This window comes from Elgaria multicarinata, chromosome 1 (genome assembly GCF_023053635.1).
Source record: "Elgaria multicarinata webbii isolate HBS135686 ecotype San Diego chromosome 1, rElgMul1.1.pri, whole genome shotgun sequence".
Taxonomy (NCBI): Eukaryota; Metazoa; Chordata; class Lepidosauria; order Squamata; family Anguidae; genus Elgaria; species Elgaria multicarinata.
Genome location: NC_086171.1, coordinates 155,449,629 through 155,469,080, shown reverse-complemented (window position 1 = coordinate 155,469,080; position 19,452 = coordinate 155,449,629). Strand labels below are relative to the sequence as shown.

Below are 19,452 nucleotides of genomic sequence, written 5' to 3'. Positions count from 1 at the left end.
GTGGGGATTTCGATCATCTCCCATGTGACTTCTTGGAGAGGAGCCCCCCAGTCCTGTTGCACTACATGGGGCTGAAGAGGGCGGCGGCGGCGGCGGCGGCCTTGATAGGAAAGGCTGGAAGGGGTTGGCCTGGGCGGCGCTGAGCGGGCAGGAGGCGGAGCTGCTGCTGCTGGCGCGCCCAAGCAGGCCTGATCTGCTCCGCCGCCTGGCTGCCAGCCCGCCCTCCCGACTGTCTCGGCTCCGCTGTGCTGCCCGGGATGGGGCGCAGGGGCCGCTGTTGCTGCTGGCCGAGCAGCCGCCCGCTCTGAGGCCGGGCCGGGCTGGGCTGGGGCCGGGGGAGTCGCCGCGCCGTCCCCTGTGCCGCCCGGCCCGGGCGCCGAGAGACAGCGGCACCAAGAGCGTACGGCACGGCCAGGAACGAGCTGGCGGTGAGCGGGAGCGAGGGAGAGAGGCGGGGGGGGGGGGGCAGGACCAAACCGGCTCCTGGAACGGGGATTGGGGCCGCGGAGGGGGGAGCGGACGACACAACGGCGGCGCGGAGAGGAGGGGGAGAGACCCTGCCCTGCCCCTTCTTTTCCGGCTCTGCATCCTCCTTTTGTTGTCGCCGGAGAAGGGGACTGGGTGTGTTCCCAGCATGTCTGTCTTTCTGACCCCCACACCGAACCTACTGCGCCCATCCCCTGGGCTCCGGGGCGCATCCTCAGGCGGGCGTATCCTTAGGTCCGTCGGCTGTGTTTTGGTAGGATGCCTCCCTTGGGCAAAACGGGCGTGGTGTGTGGACCTGTGATTTGTACATCGGTGTTTAAACAGGGCGCAATGGATGCTCCTATGAGTACAAGTTCTTGAGTGCGTGCAATATGAATGGGTGTTTCTAGCTACACAGTTATGCTTCGATGTGTCTTTACAAGCAAGTGTATGTGTGTGAGAGAGTGAAGGTGTGCCTCTGCCTGCCTGCCTGTGCACGTCTGTAAGATGCTCACACTCGAGCCCCTCCTCCACGCAGGCGGGCAGGCAGCCTCCCTCCCCCTCTCCCTCCCCCAAGATGGCTCCTGCACAATCCCCAAGGCGCTTCTAGCAGAGAAAGGCTGGGGTTGTGTCTGGGCCGCCCAGGAGTGGGGGGTGGGCTCTGGCACCTGCTACGCAGGCTGATTCTCTCCCGCTGCCACCCTCCTCCTCCCCCCTCTCCCCATCCCTGCCATTTTTGGCAGGATCACTTTGGGGTCCTTATCCCTACAGATTTTTGACAAGACAGGGAATTTCCTGTTCCAGGCAAGAGGGGATCCCTGGGGGAAACAAAGCAGCCTTTCTCTTTGGAAAAGGCAAGGGGGCAGCTGCTTTTAGGAGCGAGGGGCCTCATAGTGAAGGTAACACTGAGGGGGAAATAATGGAGCGTGTGTATGTTTAACAGGCTGTGTGCTCTGTATGCAATAGCATGGCCTTGTTGCTGGCATTTGGATCGATTTAGCAAAAGATTTAGTTGGCAGCAGCTTACCTTTCCTGGCATTGCCACTTGCCCGTGGGTTTCTCCCAAGCCAAATGCTTTTGGGCCCTTTGAGAGCCCCTGTGAGAATGGGGGCCAGCGTTACAGTGCTTGGTCTGAATTGGTTTCCCTGGAGACTATTGTAGCCTTAGATAGCATGGAAAGGCCTGTGTCTGGAAAGCAGAGGGTTCTGCACTGCCTGTGTTTTCCTGCAGATATGTGTTACTCTCCTGTTTTCACAGGTAGGTACCTTTCCCATACAGGTAACCACTTGAAATGTGTATGCCAATCAAGTAGGGTTTCGAGGAACATCACTGACCCTCGGCTATGTTTTTGATGTCAGCTAAAACCGGAATTTTTCAACATGCCAACAAATTAGCTAAACATTGGTGTCTGCTCTCTGGTGATCGCCCCTCAGAAGAGAGGACTGAATTTCCAGTTAAATTATTCACAGGCATGGAGCAGCCCAGCTGCAGCCTGGCTCCATTAGTAGATTGTTAACATTGCGAAAAGCCCATCTCTCCAGCTATGCTAACTTGTATTTTGCACATCTTGCCTGCACTGTGTTGGTATAATGAGATATCCAGCTATATACTTAATTAAGAGGGAGAGGAGAGGAGAGGAGAGGAGAGACCTCTATGTGTGTGTGTTGGGGGGGGGGGGAAGAACACAGTGAGAGCTGGGATGTGTTTAACCCTTGGTTGTTCATTTTCGCCATCTTATTTAAAAGTCTTCTGCAGATAATGTTCAAGGGATAGGAATGGTGGCTAGTAGGCCGCTGCTTTGTGCATTTGTTTCACCAAGAGTCTTTCTTGCTATAAAGTCTTGCTGGGTGCACCACCTGATGCTATTAGGGAGGCCAGTTTGTTCCTCCGGAATGTTCAGGAAAGCACTGGGATGCCGTTCTGGTAAACATCACGAGAAATAGCTTCGGTTGAGATTTCAGAATGCAGCTCGGTAATGTCGGCGGACAAGGATAACCCCTTGGTTGCAAGCTCTTAGCTGACTACATGGCTCTGTTGCAGGCATAATGTCCTCTTGGGCAACTGTGGTACAGAAGGTTTGTGCATTTGGCAAGGCCATAGAGTACAGTACAAATGAGCTGCACTTTTTGAAATGGGGGCCTTCTTCCTCCTATGCTACATCAGAATACTGCTGACTTTATTGTCTTCTACTTTTAAACTCTCCTCATTGGATGCTTTGTTGGGTGTGCCATAATACTGGCAGCTAAAATATGAGAAGACTTTACTGGGAAGTGATGCCAGATGCTTTACCCCTCCATATTTATACTCTTTCCCCTATCCTTGGACCTTCCTTGCTTTGTCCTGGAAATGTAGAAGGATGCTTGGGACACAGAGAATTCAAAACAACAACAACAATCCTATAGTCTGTCAGTAGTCTTGTTTTTCTCCATCATTTCAAGTCTCCTAGCTCACAGCTGATTATAAAGAATCCATGTATATGGGAAATTTAGATGTCAGGGGGAAGTCTGTGTGCTCTTCCTGACATAGCCTTCTCTAACCTGGTGCCTTCCAAATGTGTTGGACTACAACTCCCAGCATCCCCATCCAGTTAGCAAACTCTAGTATAACACATCTAGAGGCACCTGGTTAGGGAAGACTTCCCTGATATGTAAATTTCTCTGTGTATGGATTGCCTTCCACACTTCTCCATGGGAAAGCATTCAATTTTATCCTCATGCAGGCCAAGTGATACAGTTCAGGAGCAGTTTTATCTGCTTGTGTGAAGTAGACCTGAGTGAAGTAAATCAGTTAGTGATTGTTAATTTGGAGCCAGAGGGGTAGGTAGTGGTGATCAACTGATTAATATAAAATGAATATGAAGATGTGACCTTGGCAATACAGCTTCTGAAAAAAGTGATTGCTCCCAAATCCATCCTTAAAATTTCTCCTGAAGGAGCTAATACCCCTCTGCTCTTTCTTGGTGCCTACCACCACTAGACAGGGAGATGGCTATTGCTTTCTCCCCATTTGCAGTGGTCACGGAAACCTCTCTAGTAGTTAAGCCTAGAAAGAGTCTGCTGTTTTATTTCCAACGAATGGGAAAGATTTCATGGGATTAAGGCATCTTGGTAAATGTATTGTATGTGCAGCTATTTGATGTGCTGGATGCTTTGTGACCAGCCAACTACTTGACTGAATGAAACCGCTTATTATAACGTTCCTCTGTATTAAACTGAGAATCCGAGACCTTTCCATGTTGCTTGAAGTAGTGACCTTTGAACACACCAATTCCCTTTTATCAATGGTAGTAAGTTCAGTGAAACTTTTTCATTTAATGGTCTTGTATTTTATGTAACCTATTGTTTCGGAGGCTCTCTTCTCCATCTACCACAATCCTGCCAGGATGCATACCTCTGTTCCTACCTCCTAACATTTAAAATGGCCAAAGGAGCGGGTTATTTAAAGATGCTGATGCCTCACTTACAGAGACTTGACAATGGAGGTGGGAAGCAGGTTGCGGCAAAAAAATCCTTCGGAACTCTTCGCTAATGCGTTTTTTTAAAATTCCATTTGCCTGCTTCCTGCTATGAGCCTGTGACTTTATTGTCAAAAGAGAGAAGGTGGCCTGCTGACAGGATCAAACACTCTCCACGCATGTGCAATTGTGCTTTAGTTCCAGCTTATCTTTTTTTCTTCTGCAAAAATGTGGGACTTGTAGCTTGGGACAGCAGGATTTCAGAGTGAAAGTAGAACAGCCCCTATTAACTAGGGCCCATGTTGAGAATTATTCCCTTCCAAATGCTGTAGAACTGGTCCCTTTTCTATTAAAAAGTGATTGGCCTACGTTGTCTCACTTGCATGTTTCCCGTCTCTCACCCCCTCTAGATCTTTGAAGGCACTGAGGGCTTTAAGAGATGACTGAATATGGAATTGAAAGAGTGGCAGGGTGGGGTGGGGGGGGTGAGGTCTCATTCATGAAGCGCTAGGAGCTGGGTCTGGCTAATGCCTGAGCTGTCCCTGAAGAGATAAGAGAGGCCCTGCTTCCTGGGAAAGGGACACACTGTCTGGCTTGGTTTACTGCGAAGGGTGCACGGTGTTGTATCTTGCTTTAGTCTCCATGTGAGTCTTATGTGTCCCCTTCCCCATGCTCAAGGGATACCTCTCCCCTTCTTTCATTTTTTGCTGTTAAAGGGCATGAGGATTAGGATATCACTGCTGGTAAGTGGGATGCCATCTCTTTCCTCCTTAATACCCCCTTGGATGTAGGCCCTTGTCCAGAGCCAATCCTGCAGCCTTTTCCTTCTGGTCCTTGGATTGGGCTTCCTTCTGACCAACTGCCAGTGTTGCTTTATGGAGGGAAATAAGGCCGTCTGGAGAGTTATTAGGTTGAAAGAGCTCATCTCTATAGGATAGAATCAATATCCATAGTATACGCTATGCATAGTCATTCTGCGGAAGGAGGGTGGTGGTATGGTCCATCCTTTCACCGGAAACTGCTGTTCGAATTGGTGAGCAGGAGAGAGGGAATAGCATTTGATTACTTTCATTGTAATCCTTAAAGCAAATGCATATTAGAGGAGTGGGTGAGAGATGTTAGTGGGGAAGTTGTGTTTCCTGACTCCCTCCTCTTTCCCCCAAATAGGCTCGGTACCTGGGCCAGAGCCCCCTACGCTGTGCCCCCCTGATGCTGGCCGGCCTGTGCCCAGAAGATGAGCAGATTGCTGGTGGGGGTGACCCTGGAGAGGATCTGCAAAGCTGTTTTGCTCCTATGTTTACTGCACTTCCTCATCATCATGATCCTCTACTTTGATGTCTACGCCCAGCGCCTGGACTTCTTCAGCCGGTTCAATGTGCGCAACTCCTCCCGCACGCTGCCCTATGTCAACATTTCTCGGCCTAACAGCACCACTGGCCCTCTGGGCACTGAGCTCCTGGCCCTGAGTGCCAAGTCTGTCGGCAGCAACAGCACCATCACCGAGAAGCCCTTACCGCCCTGTCCAGAGATGCCTCCTGGCCTTGGTGAGATTGCAGAGGATCCCTGCTTCCCTTGCACCTTGCTCTCAGAAAGCCATTTCCGGAGGGACCGAGCATTACAGTGATTGGGTTTCTCTCTGCTCTGCTTATCATCTGCTCTCTCTCTCTCTCTCTCTCTCTGTGCTTTCTGTCAGTGCAATATGATAAGTAGCCTCTGGAAAGAACTGGAAGATCTAGAAATCTGCAGGACAGGCTTGGTATTACAAATTGTGGTCCATATGCCCTCTAACAGAAAACCCAGCCCTGTAGTGAAGACACAGTTGAAAATATGTGGGCCACATTTGTTGAAAGATTGCAAATTAAGGAATGCTTTGAGTGACATTTTCAGTGGTCAGTTAGTGGAATCTTTCTGCTTTAGATGAGGGGTGGGCAGACATAGATCTCCAGGTGATTTGGACTTCAGCTCCCAACATTCCTGATCATTGGCTAAACTGATAGGGGCTTCTGAGAGTTGAAGAACCAAACATCTGGAGATCTACCACCTGCCCATCCCTGTCTTAGACAACTCCCTATCTCTCCCCACCCACCACCACTGGTCTCCCCCTCCAGTAGTTCCTAGTTTATTTATTTATTTATTTTATTTTATTACATTTATATACCGCCCCCCAGCCGAAGCTCTCTGGGCGGTTTACAACAATTAAAAATAGTAAACATTAAAAGTACACAAAAACTTTAAAAAACATAAAAACAGTATAAAAACAACAACAGTATCCATTTAAAACAACAATTCTGGGGTCCATTAAAAACAAACTTAACGTTATTAAATGCTGCTTAAAATGCCTGGGAGAAGAGAAAGGTCTTGACCTGGCGCCGAAAAGATAACAACGTTGGCGCCTGGCGAGCCTTATCGGGAAGATCATTCCACAGTCGGGGGGCAACCACTGAGAAGGCCCTCTCCCTTGTTGCCATCCTCCGAGCTTCCCTCGGAATAGGCCCTCGGAGGAGGACTTTAGATGTTGAGCGCAGTGTACGGGTAGGTTCATGTCGGGAGAGGCGTTCCATCAGGTATTGTGGTCCCAAGCCATGTAGGGCTTTATATGTTAAAACCAGCACCTTGAATTGGGCTCGGAAACATATAGGCAGCCAATGCAAGCGGGCCAGAATCGGTGTTATATGCTCAAATCCAGCTATCAATCTGGCCGCCGCATTTTGCACAAGCTGCAGTTTCCGGACCGTCTTCAAAGGCAGCCCCATGTAGAGGGTGTTGTAGTAATCTAATTTGGAAGTTACCAAAGTATGGACAACTGAAGCTAGGTTATCCCTGTCCAGATAGGGGCGTAGCTGGGCCACCAACCGAAGTTGGTAGAAGGCACTCCGTGCCACCGAGGCCACCTGTGCCTCAAGTGACAAAGATGGTTCTAGGAGAACCCCCAAGCTACGAACCTGCTCCTTCAGGGGGAGTGCAACCCCATCCAGAACCGGTTGAACACCCCCCATCCGATCAGAGGAACCACCCACCAGCAGCATCTCAGTCTTGTCTGGATTGAGTTTCAGTTTATTAGCCCTCATCCAGTCCATTGTCGCAGCCAAGCACCGGTTCAGCACATCCACAGCCTGGAAGTTCCTGCCTTCCTACATTTTCTGACCTCAGATGCAAAGGTAGAGACCAGTGATTATATTTCTCCCCATCCTTGTCTAAGAAATGGGCCATGACATAATCACCAAGCTGGCTGTACCCTCAAGCTCTACAGGTCTGCCTTTTCTCAAGGTTGGCTGAGCCATTCAGTGTTTCATTGGCACTTTCTTGGAATAGCTGATTGTACCTGCCCCATACCCATTCCTGTGTAATCCTGCCTGGTTCTCAGGACAACTTGAGTCACTTGGGGAGCTTACAGTGGGTCAGCTTGCAGAGTTATACATATATTGGGTAAGTGGGTTAACTATGCTTTGACTATTTGCTGCCTCTATGCAGGCCTGGTAAGTTCTGAGTCCTTAGGCCTCCTTGAGGTGTATAAGCCTTAAGGCTGTACTTGACTTGGGAGGCTGATACATAGATAATGGAGTCTTTTTTCCTTCAGTTGGCCGTCTCCTGATTGAATTCAGCTCTCCCATGAGCATGGAGAGGGTGCAGCGGGAGAACCCAGATGTGCAAGAAGGTGGCAAGTACTCGCCCCCAGACTGTGTGCCTCGCCAGAAGGTGGCCATCCTCATCCCTTTCCGCCACCGTGAGCACCACCTGAAGTACTGGCTGCACTACCTGCACCCAATCCTACGACGGCAGAAGGTGTCCTATGGCATCTATATCATTAACCAGGTATGTGAGGAGAGATGACATGGGGTGGGGGGAACAAGGTGGTTGGGTTTAGAGCAGAGGTGTTGAATCTCAGGCCCGGGGGCCAAATCTGGCCCTCCTGGGGTCCTGGTCCAACCTATCAGAGTTCCCCAGATGGCCATGCCCCCTTCCCATGTCAACAAACAGTCCCCACATTTTCCCCACCTCCCACTCCCCAATCCTATGTTGGCTTCAAAAAAAGGGGGTGTCAGACATAACACAGAGGGGAAAAAAGGTTGTCAGAGAAAAGGGGGTGTCAGAAAGAGAGAGAGAAGAGCCAAAAGCCTATTTTTGGCTTTGGCTCCTGTCCATCGTGGCTTCACCTTTTCCACAGCTGGCATGTGACCCCAACAGACTAGAGGGAAGGTGTTCCTCGCACAAAAATGGTTCCCCACCCCTGAAATAGAGGTGTCCTGCTTTTGGGGGAAGCCATGTGTGGGTCTTTGATTCCTTAACAATTTCACTTAAGTGTGGAGTGTGGAATGCCAGATCGATGTTTTTCACTTGCTCCTCATTTTGCAAAAGTTTCCAGCCTCCCATCTGATATGACGACTGCTCTGGATTATAATGTTCTTTATAATGAAAATAGAGAGAGGCAGGCCAGCTATGCCACAGAAGAGTAACAAGCCAGTTGGGATGACCCTTTCCTTGATCATTATTCCATACAGTTTGGGGAAGATACCTTTAATCGAGCCAAGCTGTTGAATGTGGGCTTTCTGGAAGCCCTGCGAGATGATGAGAGCTATGACTGCTTCATCTTCAGCGATGTTGATCTTGTGCCCATGGATGACCGGAATCTCTATCGCTGTTATGATCAGCCCCGGCACTTTGCGGTTGCTATGGATAAGTTTGGTTTCCGGTGAGTGAGAGAGTGAGTGAGTGAGTGGACTGGATTTCTCCTTGCCAAATGCTCTCTGCTGCACTGAGTTGTGGTGAGACTTGCACTGCGCTACTCCAGTACCTGGCTGTCTTTATATGTTATCTTATTCTGAGTGATACCAAAAATTCAGGGATCCTGCTCTGTCTGCGCAGTAGTTAATTTCAAACCAGCTCTTTCTCCACCTAAGGATTATCCCAGGCAAATGGAGGAATCATCCCTGCCTGCTCCTGGGATCCCCTGTGATTCATTTGGATGCACATCAATGATCCTGGGATGATCCCGGGGAAAAAGGCATGTGTAGAAATGGCCTCGGAGACCTCGTCCTGAGGTCTTCTCTCAGCCTGCATCATAAGACCTTCTTAATAGGAAATTAAAAGTGTGGCTTCATGCATTTCAATCTTTTCTGAGATGCCAGTGATCCTTTGAAATTGTTCAGAGAGAGTCTGGGGAAAGTGTAAAGAGTGATCTGATCTATTTGCCCATATTGCTTACCTTTCCAGTGTAGCACACCTAAATCTGTCTGCTTGGAGATTCTCTGGGCAGGAATAGCCCTCCTGCAGAGGTGGTCTTGGCCTTATGGAGGCCTGCAGGCTGTGACACCTACTTCTCATCTAGAATGCAGAGTATATGATCTTTCTCATTCTTATGGTCCCCATATTAGATATCTCTAAAGCATTTACTGGTTTTCTGTGATTAGAAGTCTATATTCTTTGCTGCCTCTTATACGAGTTGCTGAAGCATTCCAGTGTTGTACTTGTGATACTGTATTCTAGAATGGGCACTTGCAAAAACTATGTGCTGGTGACATAAACAAGTGTGCAAGGTAGTTCGTATTGTAAACCTCAGACCACTGGGGACTCCTACCTGCCAACCTAAACCAGATGAGGCTCATAGGGCATGGTGTGCATAAAATGGTATCTTGGAGTTCAGCTAAGGCACCAACCTGGTGCCCCCCAGCCATTTTAGCTGTGTATAATGGGAGTTGCAGTCCAACACATCTGGAGGGCATCAGGTGGGGAAGGCTTGGCTAAGGAGATGGAAAATTGGGAAGGATGTAGGGAGGGCATGACAGTAGGGAGGACATGCTGGACATCACATGGTTGATTTGGAAGCAGGGGGTTTAAATTGCAGCAGGACTGGCTTGGACCATCCACATTCTGTGCTCCTGAACCCATTCCTAGCTTGACTGATCCCCATCTCTCCTGCTTGTCCCCTGCAGGCTGCCATACTCTGGCTACTTTGGAGGTGTCTCTGGCCTGAGCAAGACACAGTTTCTGAAGATCAATGGCTTCCCTAACGAGTACTGGGGCTGGGGTGGGGAAGATGACGACATCTTTAACCGGTGCGTGAGAGGCTGGAATGTTGGGCCAAGCCTAGCCGACGCTTGTTGCAGTAGTCATGTAGTCTGTCTTTCCATGTGGGGATGCCTGGACTGGCAAGGGTGGGATAGCGGTGCAAGTGACAACTGCCACTAAATGGTATCTACCTTTTCTGTAACTACGTTCCCAGGTTTGACAGAGGAAGGCACAGGCAGGCAGCTGTTCAGCAGCACATAACAAGGCCAACAGATGCCTTGTGTCCATCATCTGTGGAGCCAGAGCTCTGAAAACAACACCTGGGTGGGTTGGGGGCACGACGAGTGGAGAGTAAGGACTCCTTCCTCCTTTATTTAGAGAGAGGTCAGAGCAAAGTTTTGTTTTAAGCCCACCTTTTGCTGATCTCTGAGCTATAGTTTTTCTTTGGACAGGATCTCGCTTAATGGCATGAAGGTGTCACGTCCTGATGCCCGCATTGGGCGCTACCGCATGATCAAGCATGAGCGTGACCGGCACAACGAGCCCAATCCCCAGCGGTAAGAGCAAGAGTGTGCGTGCTGTGCTGGCTCCCTACATGGCCCCCTGACAGCTTCCATAAAATCTCGGCATCATTTTCCAGTCCACATGCAGCCTACAAGCCCAATCTTCTGCGGGAGAATAATTTTCCAAATTCATCTGCCCTTTGTTGCATCCCACACACAGCACACCTCAAAGTGAGACGTACGCCGTCCATATTATTTCCAGACGAATAGCCATATTAGTCTGATGCAGCAGAAACAGTGAGGAGACTCGTGGCACCTTGGAGACGAACAAACGTACTTGGATGAAGTGGACAGTGACCATGAAGGCGTATGCCATAATAAATGTGTTAGTCTTTAAGGTGCCACAAGACGCATACTTGTGTGTTCCTTCTCCATGGCAGGCCCATGAGACCAATGTCCCCCACAGCATTCTATTGCTATGCATTCGCCTCTTCCCAATTCCACCTTGATTTTAATTCTGCCCTCCACCACCCTTACGCCTAATAACCGCAGACATGAATCCTAGCCCTGCACCAGGTGTGCTTGATTAAACCCATGCTTTACTGATGCTAGGCAACAAAGGAGAAAGGTGTCTGTGCCCTGGCATTTACTATTCACAACAGGGATGGGCAACATGCAACCCCGCCCCCCAGCCTGTTTTTGCAACCCTGATATGGCGGTGTGGCAGGATTTTGCCTCAGCAGCACGACAGCAAAAACAGGCCAGTGTGTCCATGCTCTAAAGGAAAATTGGCCCTCTGGAAAGCAGACTCACCAGTGTGATGGGGGAGTGGGGGTGGGCACGGCTGCAGCCCTGGAACCTCCAGAAGTTGTCCACCCCTGATCTAGAACCAGAGACTTGCCACTGGAAGCGCAAGTATTCTGCTTTGTGAGTCATTTGAAGGCAATGCACTTCCCCTATCTTTATGAGACCCTGGCTGTCAGTAGCACATCAATGTTCACTTGCAAATGGAGATGGAGAAAGTAACTTCCTGTCTGCCTTGGTGCTCTGAATGTCACTATCCTAAACCTTCCAGTCTCGCATTATGCCATGCCTTCCAAGCACAGGGTATCACTGAATAGAGATCCTTGTTTTAGCTTCTTCCCACAGGTCTGAGCTGCTTTAGCTTGGTGGTAGAGCACTGAGCTACAGCATCTCCAGACAGGTCTAGAAAAATTCCTTCCTGAAGCCCCAGAGAGCCACTGCCGGTCAGTGCGATAACACTGGGCTTGATGGACTAAAAATCTGGCTCCATATAAGGCAGCTTCCTATGTTCTCAGGTCGTGGCTGTAAATGTGTTGCCTCAGACATTCAGCCTGAAGGACTGTGGATAGTGACTCTCTCCACATGTTCAGAGCAAACAATTTAGTTTCCAGCAGTCCCAAGCAGTGGAAATGAGAGAATAATTAGAAAGTACTTTGCATGCAGGAAAAGTTACACAGAAATTGCTATATTGTTCCTCAGTAATCTGTTATGTAAAATACTAACTCAAAATCCCTCTAATGACTCAAGGTCCTATTAGTTCTTCCATTTTATTCATTGGAGGGATAGTTGATAAATTTAGCCTGCATTGGAGTTAGCTTAACTGGTATGCTCTAGCTTTACCTATAAGGTGAGATTCTCTCTGGTTTGCCCGGCAGGTTCACCAAAATCCAGAATACCAAGGTGACCATGAAACGCGATGGCATTGGCTCCCTGCAGTACCGCCTGGTGGAGACGTTTCGCCGTCCGATGTACACCAACGTAACTGTGGAGATTGGCAGGCCGCCACCACGCCCCCCTCGGGGTTGACTCTTTGCTGCTTGGCCCAGCCCATGGCCCCATGCATGAGGAGCTGTGTGGATCCCAGCCCTGACTGGTTCAGAGGACTGTGTCCTGGCTTGGAGGACCTGTCTGTCTCCTTCGTGGGGATGGGGGGAAAGGCCAAGAATGCGTCTTTGCCTTGCCCCAGCCTTTGGCTGAAGCCCATCTCCTTATCACCAGTCCGTTCTCCACAGTGCCCTTCACAGGCTGGGGAATGAATGTGAGTGTGTTACAGTGTCTGGCTTAGGGCTTGGGGGTTGTGGGCATAGCCAAGCCCCATTCATGGCTGGTAGGTGCCAAGAGCAGAGGAAGCCTAGGGCAAGTTCTTGACTCTTTGTATGACTTTGGCAGAGCCCATCCTCCTTTGGGACTCTTCGCTGGGCTGCGTCCCAAAAGGATTCCAGAAGGACAGTAGTTGCTCTCTTCTTCTTCTCGCAGCCTGCAAGACTACTGCCTTTTGAGCCTTCTTTCCAGGGCATGGCCTGGTCTTATGACAACTGCCAGCTTGCAAGGGGCAAAGGTGGTGCACTTGTGCCCAGTTGAGGAGAGCTCCAGCCAAGGAGAAGCTCTAATGGGTCTGGCCACTGCCTGCCTCCATTCATAGCTTGGTGCTGTCCCCTGCTGGGCCCTGGATGTCACTTCTGGCTCCAGAAACACAGGGGTGTTTTATACAAACCCTCATTAGAATACTTGAGTGCTTCCTGGGTTCGTGTGGCATGCAGCCCTGTCTGGTGAGGGGTGCAGCAGGCACTTCTTCCTAGCCATGTTTGCTCTTCTGCCTGTGGCTGGGGCAGGTTGGTTGCGCAGTGCGCTTGTCCTCAGCAAGTGGATTCATGATGTGGCTTGGCCTAATCCAGGGTGGGCTGGCTGGCTTCTTTTCATAAGCACTATGGATCTCTGGCCATTGCTACAGAACAGAGGAAGGCGGAGTTGGCTTCCTGTTGTTTCCCCCTGATCCACTACCGTACCAACCAACCTGCCCCGCCCCCACTCACCCAGCAACCCTACCATCCCTCCACTATCTGCCAGGCAACCTGCTCTCGACCACTTGTCCTGCCCTCCTTGTCCATCTGCCTCAGGCCAGGCCCCTGGGTCTGACTGTCTGCTCATGACACATGGCGGCCCTGTGCCTAGTACCTGGAGCTAGAAAGCTGCTGGTGTCCCTCAACACTGGTTATGGTGCCTGGCAGGTAGAATCTCCTGCATCTGACCACTTTGGGGTGGCAGCTGGGCCAGGCTTGAAGCCAGGCTCCAGCCTGTTACACAGCCTGGGTATTGGTGACTTTTGTACATTTGAATGTTTTGATCCCTTTTCAAGCCTATGGTGAATGCAGCACTGGTCACTCTGATCAGACTTTTGTATTCAGTAAAGTTTCAGAACTTGGAGCCTCCTTGTGCATGGAATCTGGATGGGGATGGTGGATAAAGGGACATCATGACAGGGGCAAGGTGATGCCATCTGCATTCTCCCCTTCTCATACTCATCTTGGCAAGATCCAAATTGCAGAATTAAAAGCAAGGCCCTTCCGAACTGAATGGCAACTTCTCACATGTTCCCAGCGTGTTTACCTGTAGCTGAGGCTGGGTCATCTGGCCCAGGAAACTGTGTGTGCAGCTATTCAGCCCAAAAGACAAGTGAAGACAAGGATCCTTTATTGCCACATGTTCCAGGACTACAGGAAGGTGCAGCTGTTCAAGAGAAGAATGCTCTGCCAAAGATGCTGTTTGATCAGAGCTGAAGTGGAACTGATGGGATTCCTGGGTGGGCTTGGGAGGGTGAAGCCTTGAAAAAAGGGGAATATGAAGGCCCCCCTGCCTCAAATTGGGCTGGCAATCTATGAGCTACACCTTTGCTCTAGAGCAGCCTTCTCCAACGTGGCGCCCTCCAGATGTGTTGGACTGCAATTTCTCAGCATGGCCAATGTTGGGAGTTGCAGTCCAAGACATCTGGAGGTTGGAGACGGCTGCTCTAGATACACCTAGGCAAAAGTCAATTGATCTGGATTGGAGGCTAGGATTGTATGTGGGGGGAGGGAGGTTGAGGCTTGTTTGTAAAACGGGATTGAGGAATGGTGGAGGAACTGCCTAAAGTTCAACGTAACTCAAGCATGGTGTCCGGCTGTAGCCCGGCACCCCCGTAGTCGCTCACATTTGGCTAAGCGGTTTCCTTCCCAGTAGCCAGCATCCTGGCCATCGTGACAACGGCAACGGGTGCAGGGCCCCACCCAGATGCTCTCCCCAGCAGGAATGACGCGGCGCTGGCTCGCATCCACGTAGCAGTTGGGCCCTATGGAGAAATGAGTGTGCATTAGAATCAAGTCAATGTTTACTTTGCAGAAGTCCCGCGGAATCCTTCAGGACCTGCAATTCAACCCTGCACCCGCCCCCTAATTGGAGCTCACCCAGAGTCTATATCAGCCCAGATTCTGGGCTACCGGCTGTTCTTTCATTGTGTTAGGCAGGCATTTTTCATTATGTGGGAAGCTCCTGTTACAGCAGGAGGTGGGGCAACTTTTCTGCTGACTCCTTTAAAATGAGGTGCTTACTGATGTCCCTGACCAGTGCCAAGTCTTCCCTTCCCCTGCTCTGTTAGGCCAGGGCCCCTCAGCATTTTGAAGAGGGAGACTAGGGTAAACCCCCACCCACCCACTTTCTATTCTATAGAAGAATAGGTGTGACTCTCTTTCTCACCATCCTTGCAGGTGGGGCAGCAGTGGCCCTTCTCATAGATGGGGTTGATGCAGGGCGGAGGGGCACAGTCTGCCACTAGGCAGCGGGCAATGCCATCAAGGTCACAGGTACACTGCTCACACTCTGAGGGCTGTGGGAGACAAAGGGTGGTCAACAGGGCAAGGCTGCTTTCCACTGCACTTCTACATGCAAGGTCACAATGGGCAAACCATGATGATGAAGCTGGACTGGTTCTGACTGAAACCTGGAGCGGATTCACTGCCCCACTGACATCGAAGCCACCAACCTCCACTTCATGTTACAGAAGAGACCAGATGCTGCAATTTCACAATGTGTCACTGTCAACCATGCCTTTTTTTCTTTTAACTTGGAAAAGGAGATGCCTGCATGCAAGCAGTGGGAAACGAATATGCAAATATCCAGCCAAAAGTGGGTGGCTGTGGCTTTTGGCCTCAGTATCAGGGAAAAGGTGAGTCAGTGCACAAAGGAAATCCAATTTTAGCTTAGAGAAAAGGTGATAAGGATCTATAAAATTATGCATTAGAACATAGTATTTTGCTCTAATATGAGTTCCCAAAGTCATCCAATGAAGCTGAATAGTGGGAGATTTGGGACACATAAAAGGAAGGTCTTCACACGGTGCACACCTAAACTATGGAGTCTGCTACCCCAAGAAGTAGTGTTAGCCACCTCTGCATGCCAGTTGATGGGGAATGCAGGCTGGAGGGTGCTATTGCACTCAAGTCCTGCTTGAGGGCTTCCCATGGGCATCTGTGATAAGCCCACAGGCAGTGGGACCAGAAAGCTGGAGTAGATAGATCTTTGTTCTGATCCAGCACAGATCTGTGCAGCGGCCTACTTCTTTCCATGTTGTTTGAAGCATTCCCCATTGAATGCATAGTCATGACAGTACTAGGATTATGCCGTCAGAGGGTGCTATTAACCAAGACTTGATTGATTCCATTTATGTGAAATGAAAGCCTCTGACATGATCTCTCTTGAGTTCATATATCTGGCCAGTTGAGGCACTAGCTAATCCTTGTTGCTGATCACCGGAGAAATCTGCTGATGATTAGAAAAGGCTGGAGTAAAAATAGTGTTCCTATTGTGAATATCGGGATGGGTGGATAATTGCCCCAAATGAGGCAGAATCCCAATGTGTAAAAAGGGCCCATGATGAATCCATCACCAGATCAAGTTCTAGCTTAAAATATCTAACAAAGGATAGTATAATTCTCAACCTCCTTTACCTGTTTACTAGCAGAACTTGAGGCCAAGAGTAACTGAGCCAAACTTAATGAAGATAAATAGGATAACAGTTACCAATGTTTTGATCTCATCTAATCTTGGATCCTATTCTCTGGTCCCTTTGTCCCCTTCCTGCTGGCTGGCATCTCCACTGAACAGGGAATGTTTCCAGATTCCACCTTCTTGTGTGAAATTCTCTTTAACAACTCCAAAGGGGATTTCACAACAATTTTTGGCAAGTTGTTGTCTTGTTCTTGCTGTCAATATATAAAGATAAGGGGGTTCCCTTCCTAATGTGTCTCTTTCTTATCTTTCTTGGTTTTTGCAAATTAAAGATTAACCACCAGTGCAATTTTGTGTACATCTACTCAAAAGTAAGTCCCACTGCATTCAATGGACTTACTCCAAGATAACTGTGCTGAGGTTTGCAGGTCTAATCAATTTTCCTAAGACTATGTTGTGTGTGTTTTAATCCACTTTAATCCAAATCCATTGTGGGGGAACCAGTGTGGTGTAGTCACTAAAGTGTCAGACCGGGAGTTGGGAGATCTGGGTTCTAGTCCCCACTTGACCACGGAAACCCACTGGGTGACTTTGGGCCAGTCACAGACTCTCAGCCCAACCCACCTCACAGGGTTGTTGCTGTGAGTATAAAATGGAGAGGAGGAGGATTATGTATGCCGCCTTGAGTTCCTTGGAGGAAAAAAGGCGGGAAATAATAATAATAATAATAATAATAATAATAATAATAATAATATCCCACTATTCACCCTTGTGCAAATGAAAGATATCCTGATTCCAGGAGCTGCTGTGTTAAAGGCTCAGCCATGTGATGCTTCATCCACACCCCAGAGCCTGAACCTAGATCAGCCAAATCTGCTCATCACTAGGGAGTGAGAGTGGAGAATTAATGGAATGGGAAGCAATTGCCTTAAGGCAATTTAGGGCCCAGACGTTCATCCCAGAATCGCTGTCTTTCAAAGGAATATAAATATAAATAAGTCAGCAGGTAAATAGGACATGCCACAGTCATCTAAGATAAAGCATAAGGAACACCAAGTCCGTGTGGTCTTCTGGATAACAGGGACAATTAATCCAGAGAGGCCTGCCCCCCCCCTCCCGCTAGCTACAAGGAATGTCCCTTTCTCCTTCAGTACAAACACTAAATTTACCCCAAACATATGGAAATCAGGAACGGAGCAGGCTTTGATCTTCCACCTGCAGCCTTTGGGGCAGGACCTGACTCCTTTAGGCTAGTGCAGGCCTTGTGCCGAAAACTCCTCCCTTTCCTCCCACTCATCACTCAACCCAGCCATGACATAAATTGTTTGGGCTGACTCAGTTCCTAAAATACCGTTTTAGCAGTGATTAACAATAGCCAGAAGAAAGGTGCTGAAACAAAGATGAAAGGTTCAAGAAGTCAGCCAATAATGTTCCCTTTTGACGTCAACGTAGTCAAAGAGCGTTGACTTCAAGGCGTTTCCTTAGAGGTCCTGCCGCTTCACAGAGCTCTCTTGATCAGGTGCTTCTCATCCACAGTGGCTCAAACCATTTCTCATTTTTCTTTTGTTTTAGCCAAACATCGCAGAAAAATCAGTCAGAGGAAAGCGATGGGATGAGGTAAGGTAGGGTGAGCCAGGATTCCTGCTTTCAGTCCCTACTGTCCCACCTAGGTCTCCCTTTAAGAACACGCTTCGAAGGACAGTCGTGTTTGTGGCTCTGAAATCGGTCCTTTCTTAGCAGGATTTTAGGACGATTCTCACATTCATTTTAGGACGATTCTCACATTCCCGTTACGGGTTACTTCTCATGCCACCCCTCCCCCCGCCGCAGCTCTGCCTAATGTTCGTGTGGGTGGACGCCTTACCTGGAAGTGCTGCCCCAACTCATAGACTTGTCCACGGTGCTCGCAGCCAACCCGTTCGCAGCGTGGGCAGCAGTCGCTGGGGTAGTGGCTGACGTGAATGCAGGCAGGGGGCAGAGCGGTGCAGTCCGTGCGGGCGCAAGCGGGCCCTTCGGCAGTGCACTCGCACTGGGTACAATGGTCACTGTCCAGGAAATACCACTCGCCCACGTAGTACAGGCTCCCGTTGGCATCGCAGGTGCTAACTGGCCCCGCCAGCCCCGGCATGGGCGACAGCAGCAGCAGCAGCAGCGCCAGGCTCAGCTGTGCCAAAGGAACGGGCATCGCCAAACTCCAGGGAGCGCGCCAGGGGCATACGCTGAGGCGGCCCGGGAATGGAAGAGCGGAGCGGAGCGGAAGAAGGGGAACCAAGCGCAGGAGAGGAGATGGCGGCGTGCTGGGCATCCAGTCTGCCCCGGCTGGAGGGTCCCGCCTGAAGGCGCTTGCTGAAGCTGCGGCTGAGAATCGCCCCTGGCCAGCAGCTACAGCGCGCCTCGGCCTTTGTGGTGGTGCCGCCGCCTACCGCCCCTGCCCGCCCTTCATGAGATCCGAGCCCGCCCAGGGACACAGCGCCCCCTCCTCAACGGGGCGGGAGGAACCTGGGCGGGGCGAGGGACCAGCAGCATCACCTCCTGCGAAGCCTGCCCGCGCGCTCCAGCCCCCACCCACCGGCAATGCCTGCGGCGGGGGGCGGGGTGTCTACTGGCGGCTGGTCCCCCACCCCGAAGTTCAGCACTCGCGCCGATAGCGAACGCTGTGCCTCCTCAGGCTTAACGCCAACGGCAGTCCTACTTAGAGTAGATCCACTGAAACGAATGGGATTTAAGTTAGTCATGACGTAAGTCCCATTCGTTTCGATGGGACCAGTCTAAGTAGGACTAACACTGGATTTCTCCTCCAGGTCCCAGCCTCTAGCGCGCGCAGCCTTGGATGTCTTCTTCCGCTCCTAGAAACGTTGCGCGGCCGGCGAAGAAGTTTATTAACTATGTTGCCAAGCAGAAATGAGGTGAGACCCGCCCCGGATGAATAATAGACATATTACACACGTGTACGCGCACATAACACACCTGTGCCAAGCGCTTTGGCACCCGGCGCTCCTGGGATGCCTGTTTCCACGCTGTGGCTCCTTTAAGAGGCGAGGGTTCCCAGGGACTGGGTGGGGCGTTGCTATGGAGACGGCGAGTTTATGTTCGTGAGAGCCGCGGGAGGGGGTGGCGAGGAGTCGGTCGAGAGCAAGACTCGGTCCGGCCGCTCCCCCTCCCCGGCGCTGCGTGTAAGAGGTGCGCCGAGCGATGCTTCTGGATCTGCGGACAAAAGCGTGAGGAGGGGGGGCGGAAGGA

The 19,452-nt window shown here is 50.4% G+C and overlaps 2 protein-coding genes across 4 annotated transcripts; one reads left to right on the top strand and one right to left on the bottom strand.

Moving 5' to 3' along the window:
* Positions 1-283: 283 nt before the first annotated feature.
* Positions 284-13,656, top strand: B4GALT2 (beta-1,4-galactosyltransferase 2). Of its 3 annotated transcripts, XM_063139948.1 has the most exons (7): positions 285-428; positions 5,087-5,463; positions 7,497-7,732; positions 8,419-8,609; positions 9,850-9,972; positions 10,378-10,482; positions 12,108-13,656. In XM_063139948.1, the coding sequence occupies exons 2-7, from the start codon at positions 5,154-5,156 to the stop codon at positions 12,256-12,258; spliced, it is 1,116 nt and encodes a 371-aa protein (XP_062996018.1). In that variant the 5' UTR covers positions 285-428; positions 5,087-5,153; the 3' UTR covers positions 12,259-13,656. The 3 variants fall into 3 exon arrangements, with proteins under 3 accessions (XP_062996035.1, XP_062996027.1, XP_062996018.1); XM_063139965.1 differs by lacking the exon at positions 9,850-9,972 and having other exon boundaries at positions 284-428; XM_063139957.1 differs by lacking the exon at positions 10,378-10,482 and having other exon boundaries at positions 284-428.
* A 675-nt stretch (positions 13,657-14,331) lies between these two features.
* On the bottom strand, positions 14,332-18,634 carry LOC134393592 (von Willebrand factor C domain-containing protein 2-like). Its single transcript, XM_063118649.1, has 3 exons — positions 18,077-18,634; positions 14,962-15,091; positions 14,332-14,557 (listed from the first exon to the last, which is right to left on the bottom strand). Exons 1-3 carry the CDS (start codon positions 18,515-18,517, stop codon positions 14,373-14,375), a joined length of 756 nt encoding a protein of 251 aa, XP_062974719.1. The 5' UTR covers positions 18,518-18,634; the 3' UTR covers positions 14,332-14,372.
* Between the last annotated feature and the right edge of the window lie 818 nt (positions 18,635-19,452).